The 14985-nt window shown below is 35.1% G+C and overlaps 1 protein-coding gene across 2 annotated transcripts; it reads left to right on the top strand.

Annotated features, from left to right (window-relative positions):
• The first annotated feature begins 879 nt into the window (after positions 1-879).
• On the top strand, positions 880-14251 carry GNRHR (gonadotropin releasing hormone receptor). Of its 2 annotated transcripts, none has more exons than XM_010967543.2 (3): positions 880-1401; positions 11719-11938; positions 13263-14251. In XM_010967543.2, the coding sequence occupies exons 1-3, from the start codon at positions 880-882 to the stop codon at positions 13505-13507; spliced, it is 987 nt and encodes a 328-aa protein (XP_010965845.1). In that variant the 3' UTR covers positions 13508-14251. The 2 variants fall into 2 exon arrangements, with proteins under 2 accessions (XP_010965845.1, XP_010965846.1); XM_010967544.2 differs by having other exon boundaries at positions 11847-11938; positions 13263-13500.
• The last annotated feature ends 734 nt before the right edge of the window (positions 14252-14985 follow it).

Genomic DNA, 14985 nt, shown 5'->3' with positions numbered 1-14985 from the left:
GATCAGACTGCATATAAAGGAATATAAACAAATATTCACTTATAAACATATATGGTTGTGGTTACAGCATTTATACAATATTCTCTCCAATATCCAGTTACCCTCTGCAATAATATGCAACAATGGCAGCACGGTATTTAGACATTTATAAAATCAAGGCGATTACAGAAAAAACAGTTAATGATTTTACTCTAATTTAAGCATGGATGATCTGACCTTTAAGATTGATTGAGAAATTTGAATGCAGCCCAATTTGTATTAGATCCAATTGATTCTGTTAAGGTATTAAATTGATGTTTCACGGAGGATGGTTTGAAATAAACATATTTATCTAGTGTTTGAATGCTCTGCAGTGTGTGATTAAAAAAAAAGAAATGTTTTTGAGAAATGTATAAATTCTTCAAACAACAAATTTCAACTGGATCAAGTTCTTTTTTTAGTTTTTTTCTTTTTTATTTTGCATCTGCTGAACACAAGATGAACATTTAATAGTTTTGAGAAAACCTCTTCATTAAAGTTACTTGAATCTTACCAAGTGAATTTTAAATTCAAAAACTAAGCTTCAGACATCCTTCTTCATTTAGAAAAATGTTGTGAAAACCAGGCCATCTGCTGAGGTACTACAGTTACATTCGGCCCTCAGAGAGCGCTTGGCCAGCTCTGCGTCAGCGCTCTATTGGATTACAAGCCCACAAAACAAGTTCACCTTGATCTTTCACTTAAAATATAAAACATCTCAGGGACAAACTTTGACATAAATATGTAAACCTGTGACGTTTCCATCTAAAGAAGGCTGAAATAAAACAGAACCTTTTGGTTCAAATACAATAAAACAACAGAAGCACCAGAAACAAGTCTTGACGCTCTCTGTCAGGAAGGATGGCAAACAGTGCCTCTCCCGAACAGAATCAAAACCACTGCTCAGCCATCAACAGCAGCATCCCACTGACACAGGACAACCTCCCCACCCTGACCTTATCGGGAAAAATCCGTGTGACAGTTACTTTCTTCCTTTTTCTACTCTCCACAACTTTCAATGCTTCTTTCTTGTGGAAACTTCAGAAGTGGACTCAGGGAAAAGAAAAAGGGAAAAAACTCTCAAGGATGAAAATGCTTTTAAAACATTTGACCTTAGCCAACCTGTTGGAGACCCTAATTGTCATGCCACTGGATGGAATGTGGAACATTACTGTGCAGTGGTATGCCGGAGAGCTCCTCTGCAAAGTCCTCAGCTACCTGAAGCTTTTCTCCATGTATGCCCCAGCCTTCATGATGGTAGTGATCAGCCTGGACCGCTCCTTGGCCATTACGAGGCCTCTCACTATGAAAAGCAACAGCAAGCTCGGACAGTTCATGACTGGCTTGGCCTGGCTCCTCAGTAGCATCTTTGCTGGACCACAGGTAAACCAGTATCATCAACTTGTTAGGGTATGGAGATCCAGAGTTCCTATCTAAACTTGAATGAAGGCCTTATCAAAGGCAGTATTGTATTATCTCTTAAGAGCTTGGGCTCTGGAAGTCAGAGTAGAATTTAATCCTAGCTTTGCTCTTTTACCTTGAGCAGATATCTTAATCTCTCTGAGTTTCAGTTTATTCCTTTATAAAATGGAGGTAATGCCTACTTTATGCACCTTTTGTGATGATTCAACAAGCTGTGTGTTAAAGTGTCTATCATAATCTCTGGCACATAGTAAATGCTCCTCTAAAGTGTAGCTATTCTCCAGTTTGACCTAATCCCCATTCTATTCTTCCACCTATTTTTCCTTTTATTCTGATTGACATGGTAAATTGAGAGAATCTTTAGGAATGATGAAATTTGCATAGGTAGAATGTACGCATTACTTGTTTTATATGGGTCTTCTTGAGTCTTCTGTCATTGCAGATCAGAGAGAAATAGTCCTGATTAGTACTTTGTTCTGCAGTTTGCAGCTGTGTGGGACTGAATAGAGAGAAAATGTAGGAAATCTTAGACTTTTGGAAATTTAAATATTTCTCTGAGGTTGACTTGAGCTTTTCTGGAGGTGGGTTAGACTGTAACAGGCTGTTAACAAAAGTATGAGACTGTCTGTGCAGGCACAGGCCCTCTTCTAGAGGAGGCAGACTTCTCTCCAGACTGTTTTCATTACAGGTAACCTGGTTAATTGACCTGCAGAATCTGCCTTAGCAATAGTCAGATCTCCAAAGAAAAGGACACATTCTTGAAAATGGCAAAGATCCTTTAATAACAGATGAACAGGTTGTCTCTATGCTTGTAAATGTACTGTATGATGAATCCAGGGTACAAGAATATGTCAAGAATTAAAGTCAGAATTTCCCAAGATCCTCAAAAACTTGCCACTACAAATGGAAATGTATCTAGATGTTCTAAACTGGCCAGGTGACTTAAAAACAAACAAACAAAAACTGCCACATAGGACTCACAAAATAGTGCAAGGTACTAGAAAGCTAGACAACTAAATTCTCCTACCAATTCCTCCCTTAACATTTTTTGAACAGCAGTATGTGTTTTATGACAGGAGAAATGGGAAAAACCAAAATGTTTTTATTTCTGTGGAGGAAAGTATATTACAGTTATTCTTACAAGGGTTGCATATACAAGAATTAGTTTAGCAAATATGTCACTTAAAATGAGTTTACTTAGCAAAGGCTTACACTCTGAAATTTTCCATTTTATTTCTTTAAAGTATGAGTGCTGCTTATTGTCTAGTTTTCTTAGAGAAGATAAACACAAGTTAAGTGACTAACACTGAGCCTGGTAATCATGAAGCAATGAAACACTGTCAAAGAAAGAAAATGTCATTCAGTTGTAGAGGTAAAAATTATGCAAAACAAATACAACTACGTACTAAAAAGTCTTTAAACCTATTACAAGTGTCAGAAGAGAGAGAAATGAACAAGAGTAGAAATGGTGAAGGTTTTACAGTAAAGATAGGATAAACTGAGTTTTTAAGGATGAGTCGTATTTGAATGGAAAAAATAATCCAAGGATAACATGTAGTTTTCAGCAAAAGTTAAGGGAATAATTTTCATAGGAGTCTTGTTTGACTGTAGTAAAAGACCGAGAGTCAAGAGTAGCAGGAAATTAGATTCAGCGGCTGCTGCCGTTCCTTTGACCTTGGAGCACACTATTTTTTTGTCAGAAAACATTGGGATTATGTATTTGCTTGTCTCTGCCATTATGGTATATGTTCTTACAATAGTGAAGAGTGTTGTGTTCAATTTAATTAATATTCACAGTACTTAATAAGATACCTAACAAAAACAGAAATTTAAAATGTTTGGATACTTTGGTTTCTCTTTGGATGAAATAAGTCTGTCAGTGCTTACTAAAAAAAAAAATTTTTTTTTTTGAAGAAATGAATCAGTAAATGCGGGTGGGATGGATGGATGTAACAGAAGACATTGCTAGCCAGGGGAAATTCTAAAAGTAATGTGGAAGCCATATAACCTAGGTGAGTCCTGTGCAAGGAGTAAATTTTTTTTTCCGGTTTTATTGAGAAATAATTGACACACATCACTGTATAAGTTTAAAGTGTACAGCATGATGGCTTGATTTGCATATATTGCAAAATTATTGTCACAGTAGATTTAGCTAATATTCATCATCTCATCCAGATACAATAAAAAGAAAAGAAAAAAGAAAAAATCTTTTTCTCCTTGTGATGAGAACACTTAGGATTTACACTCAGCAACTTTTCTATACAGCACACAGCAGAGTTAACTGTGTTGTACATTATTAAAATGATTTTTTAACAAAATATTTTTAAGAAAATTTACATAGAGTCTAATGGCGTGGAGAGAGACACAAAGAAGCCTTTTCAGATCACCTGGCAATGAGGTGATCAGGCTGGGGGCTAGGATGGTGTCAGAAGAGGTGGATAGTATTTATAAGGGACATTTCAAACAAAAAACAAAGATTGGCAACAAACTGGATTTAGGGGGTTAATAACAGAACGAAGTAAAATAAAGCTCCAGTATTTTTAACCAAGGAGTTTTAAAACCTGTCTTGAAATGGACAGGTAGGTTGGGAAGAAAAGCATGTGTTTGTTTGTCTGCCTGCCAAGTTATCTGAAGGGGAGGGAAGGCAGGCTATTAATAGAGCTAAAAAAAAATTTGCTTTAGGACATGATCTTGACAACATAAGGTCTTTATATAATACAGCTATTTGGAAAGTAGTTGGTAATTTGGGGTACTGATGTAGATGAAAGTCTAAACAAAAGTACAGATAAGTCAATTTGTGATCATAACTGAAATACAAACCAACAATTTCACTTTCTTTTAAAGGACTCTCCCAGAGACTATAAATAAAATATTGACTAATTTATTTAATTATTTTCACCTGAGTATATCACAGCACTAATAGCAAGAAAACACCAAATACCTATCTTAATGATAAAAAGAAAATAAGAAATTAATTTTGAATTGCTTAGGAATTTCCTATAATAGCCTAAACTCAAGCGCATTACTTTACCTGAGAGATTTGTGTGAGTATGGGCCACAGCAAACGGTAGTACTGTTTCATTTTATGAAGCAAAGGACTCATCCTTACTTTTAGCAGCACTTTAAATTTATAAAGCACTTCGCTGAAATTTCCTGACAAACCCCGCATTCATCATCTTACTCACACTGACTCTGTGAGGTCCATAAAAGCTGTGTTACTATCCCCACTTCACATGTAAGAAAACCTACAAAGGGAACCTTTGAAAACCACGGCACTCAGAACTTTTTGACAGTGACCCAGAGAAAGAACTACATACTACGTAAAGACCTTGTGTCCCTTTTTCTCACACACCTGTAACTGAGAAAAGTTTTCATAAAATAAATATTCTACTCTGTTCCATTTCATTTTTTAATGTTGTTGCAACCAACAACTGAAGGGCACAACCTTCAGTTTGAAAACCACCAATTTAAAGGATTTATTGTTTGTCCAGTGCCACTTGACCTGTTGGACTTATGTCTTTTTATTAAGTCCAGTTTATCTTTTCATTATAGCTGTCTGCTCTCTCTCTGAATGGAAGAGGTTTCAACCCTGTGACTAATGTTATGTGTATTTGATGGAGAAGACAAGAGGAAGACAGGGCTTTTTACTTCCAGACGGTGTGACACACAGGGAGTGTACTGCGTACTTCACCCATTCTACTGGAAAGCCCACTGACAAAGGCGCATCCTGCTGTGGCTAATTACATTGAAAGGATGACGTTAATCCTCATCCTTTGGTGCATATGTTGATAGTTTGTCACTCGAGTAAGTCATGCCTAGGTTGAAAAAAGAAAAAAAAAAAACTGACAAGCTAGTTGTCACATTCCTGGGAATCTGGGAATTTCTGACATTTTGCTAGAGGTCAGAATAACCAGATTTCAAATTGCCCACCTTGGTTTTCCACCTTCCTGATAATGTCAGAGTTCTGTGATGATTTGGAGATACATTTTCAGAAGTTTCTGTGTAGTATGGCCAAAATGTCCTACTTTTTGCCAGTAATGGAATTTTCTTTTAAAACAAAAGTCTATGTGGAGCTTCAAAAAATGAAACTGATATAAGAGGAGAAACTGATATAAAAGCTCCAGCTAAAGAGGGAAAAGGGAGCCCCAGTCCTTTGCTTGGTTTTTCACTCACCCCAGTCAGTCTCTGAAGACCTCAGATCTCCCTGCAAGTCTGAAAGGCAAAGGGATGGTAGAAATGGTGTGGGCATTAGATTTAAACAAAACTGGCTTCAAATCTCAACCCTGTGTCCTACCAGCTATTCTAAGTAAATTACCTAACTTTAAGTTTAAAAGGTAACTGTTTAAAAATGTTTAAAGTTTAAAAAGGTAACTGTAAAGAATAAGTTGTAAAGAGTAAGGTATGTGAAATCATCAGTACAAGACTTTATACTTAAACACTCACTGCTATTCATTCCTTCCTTCATTATAGAGTTTTTGAAGTCAGGAGAAAAACTAATAGGGAAATATGAGTATGAAAATAAAATGATTCTTTAAGAAACAGCAAAGAAAATTTCTTAAATAAAGATTACTTCAAAGTTCTCAAAATTATAACATTCATTCTGACTGGTAAGCAAATTTAGCCAATGTGTTCCCTAGTCACAATACCATCCACTCACTCTGAAAGCTATATATGCCAGAGCATAATAATTCAAGTCTTGAAAGTATTGTTTCTAAAAGAAGGATAAAAAAAAGGATGGAAGGGAGATACAGAGAGGGGGCAAAGAAAAGAAAGAGAAAAGAAAAGAGAAAAGAAAGGCAAGGCAAGGTAACAACCAAGGAAATCTGGTTTAAGACCAGCTATGGTTAGGCTAGTAAGTGCATGTTAAGGAGAAAACATTTTCTGAATTAAGTGTGTCCATAGCTAATTAAGAAATTACAAGGTTTCTAATGATAGTCATCTAAGACCACAAGAATTCCAGTGTAGCAGATTATTTGCAGATAGAGTTCATTTCACTAGTTCATCTGTGTTACTATGGAGACTTACAAGTTGACAGCTTTTAAATTCTATATGTAACCCAGGCCTGCAGGGAAATAGTTATCTCTCAATATCCTGGGGGATTGGTTCCAGAGCACACCCAACAAGATCCCACCCCCCACCCCTACCCCTGCAGCACATAACAAAATTCCCAGATGCTCAAGTTCCTTACATAAAATGGTGGTGTATTTGCATATAATCCATGCACATCCTCCTGTATACTTTAAATCATCTCTAGATTACTTTTAATACCTAATACAATGTAAATGGTATGTAAATAATTGTAAATACAATGTAGATGTTACATAAATAGTTACTGGATCTTGGCAAATTCATGTTTTGCTTTTTGGAACTTCCAAAAATTTTTTGTCTGAGTATTTTCCCATCCGCAGTTGATTGAATCTGCAGGTGTGGAACCTGCCAATATGGAGGGCTTGTTGTATCTGAGCAAATCCGTTAGTCTTTGATGTAAAGACGTGTGGTTTGAAGAAATGAGGAGGCTTGCCTGTTACAGAACTTACAGAGCTAGAATGTACTTCTGAACTTGATAAGTAGCCTAAATTCAGTAAAATCACAAGTGTACAATATGCCAAGAATGGGACTGGAACATAATAATGGCATACCAGTAGCAGATACAGCAATAATAATGATGATGATGATAAATAATAGTCATTGAGGATGTAAATATGTGCCAGGAACTGTGCTAAATGCTTTTGTGTTCATTATTTCATGCAAGGCTCCCAACAATAATTTAGATACAATTATTGTCTTTATTTTATTCATGAAGAAACTAAGGTTAAGAATACTATATAACGCTCAAGATTACCATCTGGTAAGTGAAGGTGTCAGTACATCCAGTTACCCAAAAGCTTGTAACCACTATACTGCATCCCACTATGCAAGAGTGCCTATTTCCTTTTTTCCTGTAGGAAGCTGGAGAAGGAAGAGGCAAGAAAATCTTAAGGTGAAAATAGGTAGTTAAGGGATATCAGGAAAAATATATGGTATACATGTATGAATATAGAAATAAGTATATATGATACATATTTATAAGTTATGTGCCTCAAAATTTTTATTATAATAATGGTTATGATTTATATAGTGCTAACTGTGTGCCAGGTACCACTCTAAGTGCTTTGCAAGTATTTACTTGTGTTTAATTGTCATGACAGCCCCTAGAGGGAGATACTATTAATATCTCCATTTCACAGATGAGAGAAACCTGAAGCACACCATCTAAAGATAATCACCCTTGGAAAATATTAGGTCATGGTGTCATTACTGTGGGGGAAAGTGGGGGTTAAAAATAATATGCAAAGAAGGAATAGCATTTGCAATTGACTGTAAAGATAGAAAATGAATTGCTATTGTTTATGGCAAAATAAAGCAAATGGTGATGAGAACTGGGGTCAGGCATGAGAGAAGAGAAACATAAAGAAATTAAAGAAATATAATCCAAGGACAAAAAAGCCACTGGAAGTAAAGTGGATCCCTGTAGTAATCATTGAGACAAACATGGCCTTGGAGGTGAAAAATAAACTGAATTAAGGCTAAAATAAATTAGTTTATGGGCAAGTAAGATTCTGAATTTCCATAACACTATTCTATACCTCTCTTTTTGAAGTTACCAATCTATTATAGGTGTTACATATATTCTACATCTCCCCTACCAAATATTTAATTCCCTGATAGAAGGTATATCTGCTCATCTTTTATAACAAAAAGCACCTAGTATATTTTTTAACCAAGTAGTTGCTTTAAAAATAAGCATTTGTTAAATAAAGATGATAACCAAAATCGAATCATAGTACTATATTTCAGTCACTTTTATTAAAAGTTTCATCATTTATAACTTAAAAACATGAAATATTGAAGTGAAAATGTGACCCAGTGCAAAGCATAAAGTCAAACTCAGGTCATCTGGTTCCAAGCCTGTGTCAGGTGGTGGGGAGAAAAGGAAAGATATTTAGAAATGTAAGATTCTCAGGTTCTATGTGAAGGAACCCTTCCAGAGACTTCAAGTCACATCATCTGTTGGGTAAAATTCAAAACTGAACTTTAAATAAATTCAGGTTTCAGAGAAGGATGGAAAACTGAAAAGGTCACTTTGTAATGTGAAAAAAGTTAGTCTGGATCATAAAATAGAATTTGCTGAACGCATGTCTGAGTTTCTTGACTTTAAGATTGATAATATGATCATTTGGCACCCTCTAGTGGAATGATTTACAAATTCTTTTTTTTTTTTTTTTTTTTGCCCTTGAAGCTGAAAAAAGATCTGAAACTGAAAATCAACATTTTAATTACAAATAAAAGAAATAAGGGGGAGGGTATAGCTCAATGGTAGAGTGCATGCTTAGTATGCACAAGGTCCTGGGTTCAATCCCCAGTACCTCCACTAAAAATAAATAAATAAATTTTAAAAATAAATAAATCTACCTCCCTCCCTCCCCAAACACCCCCCAAAAAGAAAAGAAATATAATTACACTTTATACTATATTTACTTATATTCTATTACATTTGTGTTTATTTTATTATATTTATATATTATACTTCATTAATTTTTTTCTACTCTACAAGCAAAGAAAGGAAAAACAGTACTTTTTTAAAGGCACGCTCTACTCTTACTCCATCACCCCAAAAAGGAAAGAAATTCTGGGCTTATTAAATTAATTAAATGCCATTTAAATTTACTAATACAATCAAAAACTTAAAAAACTAACTATTTCCTGCATTTGCTTAAAAATTTTAAAATCCTGTAACACTTGTCTTTGAATTAACTTGCTACGGGTTAATTGGTGCTTGGGCACTCTTACCTTTTCATTTTAATAATATTTCATGGTAAATGAGGTTTTTCAGTAGAAAACCTTGGAAAGGACAAGGAAAGAAGAATGCTTGACCAATGGGGAAGGAATAAATAAATGTCCACTAGACCTTGTTTTTGAAAACTACTTGCAATGTTTCCGTAGCAGTTGACCCAATTTGTTCTTTTTTTTTTAACATGATTTCACCCTTAGAGAAAGGCTGCAAGAATCTTACAAAGATTTCTAGGATATCTTTCTCTCAGTTTCCCTGAATATTAACATTTTATCACATTTGCTTATTCACTTTATTATGTTTTATGTGTATTTTTTCTGGATTGTTGAAAAATAAGTTCAGACATGATTCCCCTTTCAATACCTCAGTGTGTTCTTTCTAGCACATAACCACAGTTAAGTACCAAAATCAGGAAATTAGCACTAATACAGTACTATTATTTAATCTACATACCTTATTCATATCTCACCAGTCATATCAATAATGTCCCTTTTAACAAAAGAAAATCCAGCATTATGCTGTCGATTCAGTCTGCTTTAAACTGCAATTGTTCCTTGGTCCATCTTTGTGTTTCATGACATTGACATTTTTGAAGAGTTCAGGTCAGTTATTCTGTAGAATGCCCCTAAATTTGAGTTTGTCTGATGTTTTTTCATGGCTAGTTTCGGCAGAAACACTAAAGAGGTGATGCTGAGTTCTCAATGCATTATATAAAGAAGCAAAAACTGCCGATTGGTTCCGTTACTGGCAATGTTAATTTAATTATTAGGTTATTTCTCTACTGTAAAGTTATTATTTTATTCTTTAGAGTCATAAATATCCTGCAGGTAGATACTTTGAGGTGATGTAAATAAACTATTCTCCTCAAATTTATACCCATATTTTTACCATCTATTGATGACTCTTGCCTGAATCAATTATTGTTATCGTGATTAAGAAATGGTAATCACTACTTCCATTATATCTTTTAGATTGGTTAGTTGACTTTCAATAGCAACAAAGAGCTTTTTCCTCTCCCCATTTATTGATGTTTTGTAATTTGTATCAGCATGGAGTCACGGATTCTTTCTTTATTCAGTAGCTTATCACTCTCTTCTATCAGAGTTTGGTTTTGTTTTTCATGCTTAAACTGTCCCAGATTTGGCCAATGGGAGCTCTTTCAAACTGGCTCCTGAACTCTTTTCACATGCTCCATTACTCTTTGGGCATTTCCTGACTTTTTGGCATAACAAACTGTTCCAGGCACGTGTTGTACTTTGCTTGCCCTTGCTGTAGGACCACCTACTATTCCAATGAGTTCCTTTTGGTAGAGAAGGATGTTTGGAAAACAAAACCTGGGTACTAGAGTGCTGGGTGTGCTCATTGCTACTGGGTTGTCATTGTTCCTAGGCTCTCTCTGCAGACAGAGCTGGAAAATAAATATATGTACATGTATACACACACACACACACTCTCACACATAGAGATTTTCCTTACTCTTTTTACAGCTGTATAGCAGTATATGGTGTGGTCTACCACAGTTTATTCTGCTACTGTCTCATTAATTTATATGTAGATTATTTTCAATGTTTTTCAATTACAAATAATGCATCAATGAATAATCCTGTGCATACCTGTTTTCATATAATAGAGGCAGGGGTGTATCTTCAGGGTAAATCCTTGAATGTCAGATTGCTAGGTCAAAGATAAATGCATTCGTTAGTTTGTTATTGTCAATTTATTGCTAAATTACCCCTCTTAATGGTTTACCAATTTGCATTCCCATTAGCAATGAATGAGAGTCCATGTTTCCCCACAACCTTGCCATGAGAGTGTGCTGTTTTGTTTTTTAATTTGCTAATTTTGATAGTAAAAAATAGCATATCAGTGTAGCCTTAATTGGTTGGCATCACTCTTATAATGAGTGAGGTTGAACATCTTTTCATATGCTTAAGGGCCACTGTTATATCTTTTCTTTGTGAACTGTCTGTTCATGTCTTTTGACCTTTTTAATGGGGTTTTATGTCTCAAAAATAAAGTTTAAAAAAATATGTACTTTGAGGGCACATCCTAAATGTCAGACACAGTTTTATGTGCCATAGATAAAACAATGAAATCGCAAAATCATTTGTGAAAATTTTCCTCAGCATAATTGCATCTGATATGGAAATACAAACAAGGTTTAAATCTTTGTTTGATGCCTGTTCTGCAAGGTTGAAATAATTTCCAAAGAAATTCAAAATCCTACAGATCCATTCACATTACCCAAACACATTTTAAGTAAAGATCCACTTAAAACTTTTTGCAGAGATGCCAAAAGGTTATTTTCAAGAAGTTTAGAAGTTGCTTTGGGTAATGTTAGAAGGCTAGCAGAACACAGAGGAGAAAACTTTCAAGAAAACTTTCAAATGCTGTTTGAAAATAAGCAATCTCCCTTTTTAAATTTTTTTTAAAATTTTCTCATACAGTTATATATCTTCAGGATGATCCATTTAGCAGACAGCTCTGGACAGACAGACGGTTTCTCTCAATGTGTAACACACTGCAGTTTTCCACAATGGTGGCATGAAGCCTTTTATAACTTTTTCACCTTCAGCTGCCTCTTCATCATCCCTCTTCTCATCATGTTGGTCTGCAATGCAAAAATCATCTTCACCCTGACAAGCGTCCTTCATCAGGATCCCCACAGTATGTATTCCTTAGACTAGCTGTTAACTGTGGGTAAACAGCTTTCTAAAGCAACTCAAAGCAGAGTAGTACTTACTATGTGCCAGACATTGTTCTAAGCAGTTTACCTATATTAACCCATTTAATATTCACAATCACCCCCATAAGGCAATACTTTTATTATCCCCAATTTACAGAGGAGAAAATTTAGTATCTTCTAATATTCTAAAATTTATACCATGGAATTAAAGATGAAAGGACATTTATTCCATTTAGGCAGTGTAAGCATTGGCAAATTGTTCCCACTGGGCCATCGCAACACTACAGCAAACACCTGATATCTAGAATATAGCAAAGTACAACTCGTTAAATGGTAGTCAACAGACTTGTTAAAGTTAAGCTGTTCTGTTTCACATTCAAATCCCCTGTATCCACACAATGTGGATTTTTTTTAATTCTTTTTTTTTCCTTTTTAAAAAAATTCTTGAGAACATTGAGTCCTCACAAGCATAGCTTGTTTTTGCAGATTATTTTCCAAACATGTACAAAAGGGAACCAAAACTGAGAATCCCTTAAGAACCTGAAGGGGTGCAACATTAGAAGCTACGATTATCCAGTAGCAAGTGTTCCAGCCTTCAGCTGCCAGCTGCTGCTTCTTCCTGTTCCCAAGAGTTAGCAGGATGAAAATGTCTTCCCCGTGATTGTTTTTTTTTTTTTTCTTGGCATCTGGGCATGCACAGTTCAGCACCTTGAAGAAGTCAATTTTTGCCCACGTACATTTGTGAATACAGGCCTTAGAGCACTTGATGCACATAGTATCCACACACTGCACACTTGTGTGTGTGTGTGTATGTGTGTTGGGTGTGGGAAATATTATTGAATGTCATTGACTATTTCATTTTTAACTTCACAGACGTGATTGTGCCTTCTTTTTTTCAAGAATCTGGTACATTCTCAAAAAGGAAAATTTATAAAGCATACGTGGTTCTGTTGGCTTGACAACCAAAAGATAGGGAATTCAACCCAGCTCAACCTCAGTCTGCTCTCTCAAATTTATATAATTTATTTAAGAATTTGAGTAACCTCATATTTCAAATCTGTATTAGTTTAGTGGAAATTTAATTTTAAGAGCATTACTACCTTTAGTAGTTTCCACTTATTATGTAACATAGTAGAAATCTTGAAATATAAACATGCTTTTCAAATTATCATTATTAAAAATACTAGAAATTTGCTTCCATTGTATTCATTAGGTTGAATTAGTGATTTTGTCTTCCTATTTTGTCTATTTTGGCTTTGTAATAAAACCAGTCACTTAACACCTCCTCTTTTCTCCATCTAAAAGGACTACAACTGAATCAATCCAAGAACAATGTACCACGAGCTCGGCTGAAGACCCTAAAGATGACGGTTGCATTTGCCACTTCATTTACCGTTTGCTGGACTCCCTACTACGTCCTAGGAATTTGGTATTGGTTTGATCCTGAAATGGTAAACAGGGTGTCAGACCCAGTAAATCACTTCTTCTTTCTCCTGGCTTTTTTAAATCCGTGCTTTGACCCACTTATATATGGCTATTTCTCTCTGTAACTGTCAGACTACATAGGAAATCATGTAAAGAGAGCAAGATAATGAATTTCACCTTTGGGGAATGATCAACACAAAGCATATTGCAGTACATTTACATATAAAAGAAGCAGAGTTTCAGGTTATATTACTATCCACATTCTTTTAGAAATCACATTGTTAGAGATTTAACAAGGGAAAAAATTTTCAGGAAAAATAATGAAATATTTCCCCTTAATCATAAGATTCTGAATTAACCTCTGCTTTCTGAGCTCCCATAACCCATTATGTGGGTTTTTTTTTTTAATCACTTTCTTCTTTTATAATAATATATCAGTGTTTAAAACTGCCATGGCTGTTTTCAAAGAGAGGCCAAAAAGTAAGGCTGAGAAAACACAACACAGTCCTAACCTCAGCACTACAGGGGAGTTTTTCTCCAAGGGGGTTTAGCAGCAATTACAATCTTACGCTAAGATAATATGTAGACCACAGGAATAGTATTTCCCCTGCCCATATGATCAGTTTTCCCTCCTGTGATTAAAAAAAAAAAATGCAATGAATCTAATTTTCCCTTTGGCTTCAAAAGCATTCTGATGTTTGGAGTATTCAGCAACCAACCTGCCATCCACTCCTCCAACCTGGCAAGACTCACAAATAGTTCTCCTTCATCCCCTTGTTTACATGGTACAGGCTGTGAAGGGCTGCCATGTAAAAGGAAGCCTTAGAGGGGTCTGCATTTGGACAGGGGGTCAGAACACACCTCTTGGCTGTGGAGTCTATGGAATCTGTGGTAATTAAGTGTAGTAATAAAGACATTGTTTTAAAATACAATCAAGAAAAGACCTATACTGATTATGTTTTATACATAATATACTCTTTTTTTTAATATGAGGGATTTTTCTTCTATCTTCTGATCTTCCTATCTTCCTAAATCCATAATCTACGAATCTCTAAAAAGGTAAATAAGAAATCAAGCAAATGCACAAGCAAAAATTTATTTGATATGTAAAATGAACTCTGAAAACCACAGTTTTAATATATAGGAGTCAAAAGAAACAGAAGAATATTAGAAAGAGGAAAAGACAAGTTCTCTATAAGTGTGTAACTAACACCTGTTGATATTTACATTTAGTGACATGGTTTCCACAAAACATCGACACAGTATCTCTTTTAATTCAGGCCTCTGTTTCAAGCCGTCACATGGAAAGGGGGTTAGGGTGAAAGGGTTCTAAAATATCCATTAAATGAGAAAGTCTCATAAGGGACTTACAAGAAATTCAACCACTGTTTATAACTTTTTTTAAAAAATAGGTAAAATACTATTATATTCACATGAGATATGAAGTACCACACAAAAGATGAAATGTAATTTCCACATATTCCAGGCCATGTGGAACTGTGGAAAGTAAGTTACTAATTAGACTAATAGTAGGTCTTTCCTTTCTTTACTTTTCTTTTCTCATACTTCCAGTTTTCTAGTGTTGTGTTTTGTTTTTTTTTCC

The sequence above is a fragment of the Camelus bactrianus genome, chromosome 2 (genome assembly GCF_048773025.1).
Source record: "Camelus bactrianus isolate YW-2024 breed Bactrian camel chromosome 2, ASM4877302v1, whole genome shotgun sequence".
In the NCBI taxonomy this organism is placed as follows: Eukaryota; Metazoa; Chordata; class Mammalia; order Artiodactyla; family Camelidae; genus Camelus; species Camelus bactrianus.
The sequence above is the reverse complement of the archived record's forward strand: the minus strand, read 5'-3'. Positions and strand labels throughout refer to the sequence as shown.